The sequence below is a fragment of the Monopterus albus genome, unplaced genomic scaffold (genome assembly GCF_001952655.1).
Source record: "Monopterus albus unplaced genomic scaffold, M_albus_1.0 scaffold2575.1, whole genome shotgun sequence".
Lineage (NCBI taxonomy): Eukaryota > Metazoa > Chordata > Actinopteri > Synbranchiformes > Synbranchidae > Monopterus > Monopterus albus.
Window position 1 is genome coordinate 1 of NW_018130448.1, and position 1,669 is coordinate 1,669.

The following is a 1,669-nucleotide window of genomic DNA, read 5'->3' on the forward strand; positions in this document are numbered from 1 at the left end:
AGCAGAAACCATCAACAACACGAAGGGTGAGGCGTCTTTCAATTAATCCTTGAATGTGAACAACCATGGCTACTCCTTAGTCTCTTAAACTTATACCTTGAAATTGTCCGGATCCACGTTGAGTTTCTCGGAGTGCAGCACGCTCAGCTCCGCAAGTGTGGCCTTGATGTTGTCCATGTTCTTCACAGCCAGTTCCAGACCGCCGAGGACTGTTTTTCCGTGAGCAGCAACATGCGGGTTTGTTGAGATTGCCTCGGCGTTGTACAGGTTTCCGAACTTGGCGAAGTATCTCTGTGTCCAGGGGTAGACAACCAAGCATCTAAGAAAATGTGTTAGAGGGTTAAATTAGGAGACTAAACATGTTTCAAGAGAACGAACATTTGCGCATTAACAGTAACTGGAGGAGAATCTATTGTTACCTGGTGAGAGCAGCAGGGCCCACCACATCATGGTTAATGTTGGAGAAGATGCTCTGGATGGTGGTGCGCTCGAAGTCTGTCCATTGAACCATTTTGCCGGCTCTAGATTTTCCTGTGCGGGTCACTAGCTCGTTTGCTCAGGGGCATCAGATGCATCTTATAAAGCAACGCTGCTCCCCTCCCAGAGGCGTGCGTTTGGGTGGATGGTGGGCTGGATAAGCAGCATTGAATGGATTTGCAACAGTGATAAGAAAAGGGCGTATCTGCATCAGTAAGACTGTTACCGAGACAGAGGAAACAGATAAACTGTACACTGGCCATCAAGATAACCTCTGGGACCCCACCATTCAACGCTGTAAAGAAATACAGTGGCCTAAAACCCACACTGATTTATATAAAACTCAGCGCGTAGCAGATGCCAAAAGTGTCTTACGAGGTTTTAATTGTGGAAAAAATTATTAAACTGATCGCAAGTAGTTCACAGACCCACAGCCTGTTTCAAACTCACAATGACTAAGATAAAATAAGTTTTCACCCTGGGCACAATTACAGCTGAATTAGACCTGCCCTAGGCTAATCCAGTCGGCCGGAATCCTAAACCCTGCACAACAGTGTGAAAACGGAAGGTGAAGACCACTGAGGTTTACAATTTCTTTTCCAAAGGAGCCTTGGACGCAGAGCGCTTGAGCTAAACAGCGGAGCAAGAAGGTGTTTCAAGCTGCAGGCTGATCTGTGAACGTGTCATCCTTTAACAGAAGTGCAAGTGCCACATTCCACGGGTTTTACATTCACATTTAAATAACAGATTTTATTTTAGAGCACTCCGTTATTTCAGTTAAGGTGGAGCCAGTCTGTTTCTAATGCATATAGATTTCTAAGATCACACCTTCTTTATGTAATCTCACGTTGGTATATGTTTTATTACGGTTTGTGTACATTTCTACATTCTGTTTCTCTGAGCTGGAGGTTTTAAATCACGCAACAGCAAAAACACCAATATCTTGGTTGTGGGCTGGGCTTGTGCACATTAGATGGTCATAACACAGCTGAGGCTGAAGGCAAACTGACATCTTGTTCTGAGGAGTCAGGGGATGCTGGTCCAGGACTGAGCCAGGTGTCACTGTGACAAACCCATAATCATATAACGCGGTCAAGTGGTTGTGTTTCTTCATGGCACAGCAGGTGGCCATGGTGTGACATGGAGGGGAAGGAAGAAAAGTAAGATATTTTCAGGCATATTTTTGTACAGT

The 1,669-nt window shown here is 45.1% G+C and overlaps 1 protein-coding gene across 1 annotated transcript; it reads right to left on the bottom strand.

The window, feature by feature from the left end:
• Nucleotides 1–44: 44 nt before the first annotated feature.
• On the bottom strand, nucleotides 45–1,641 carry LOC109954015 (hemoglobin subunit beta-2-like). Its single transcript, XM_020589446.1, has 2 exons — nucleotides 420–1,641; nucleotides 45–319 (listed from the first exon to the last, which is right to left on the bottom strand). Exons 1-2 carry the CDS (start codon nucleotides 509–511, stop codon nucleotides 91–93), a joined length of 321 nt encoding a protein of 106 aa, XP_020445102.1. The 5' UTR covers nucleotides 512–1,641; the 3' UTR covers nucleotides 45–90.
• Between the last annotated feature and the right edge of the window lie 28 nt (nucleotides 1,642–1,669).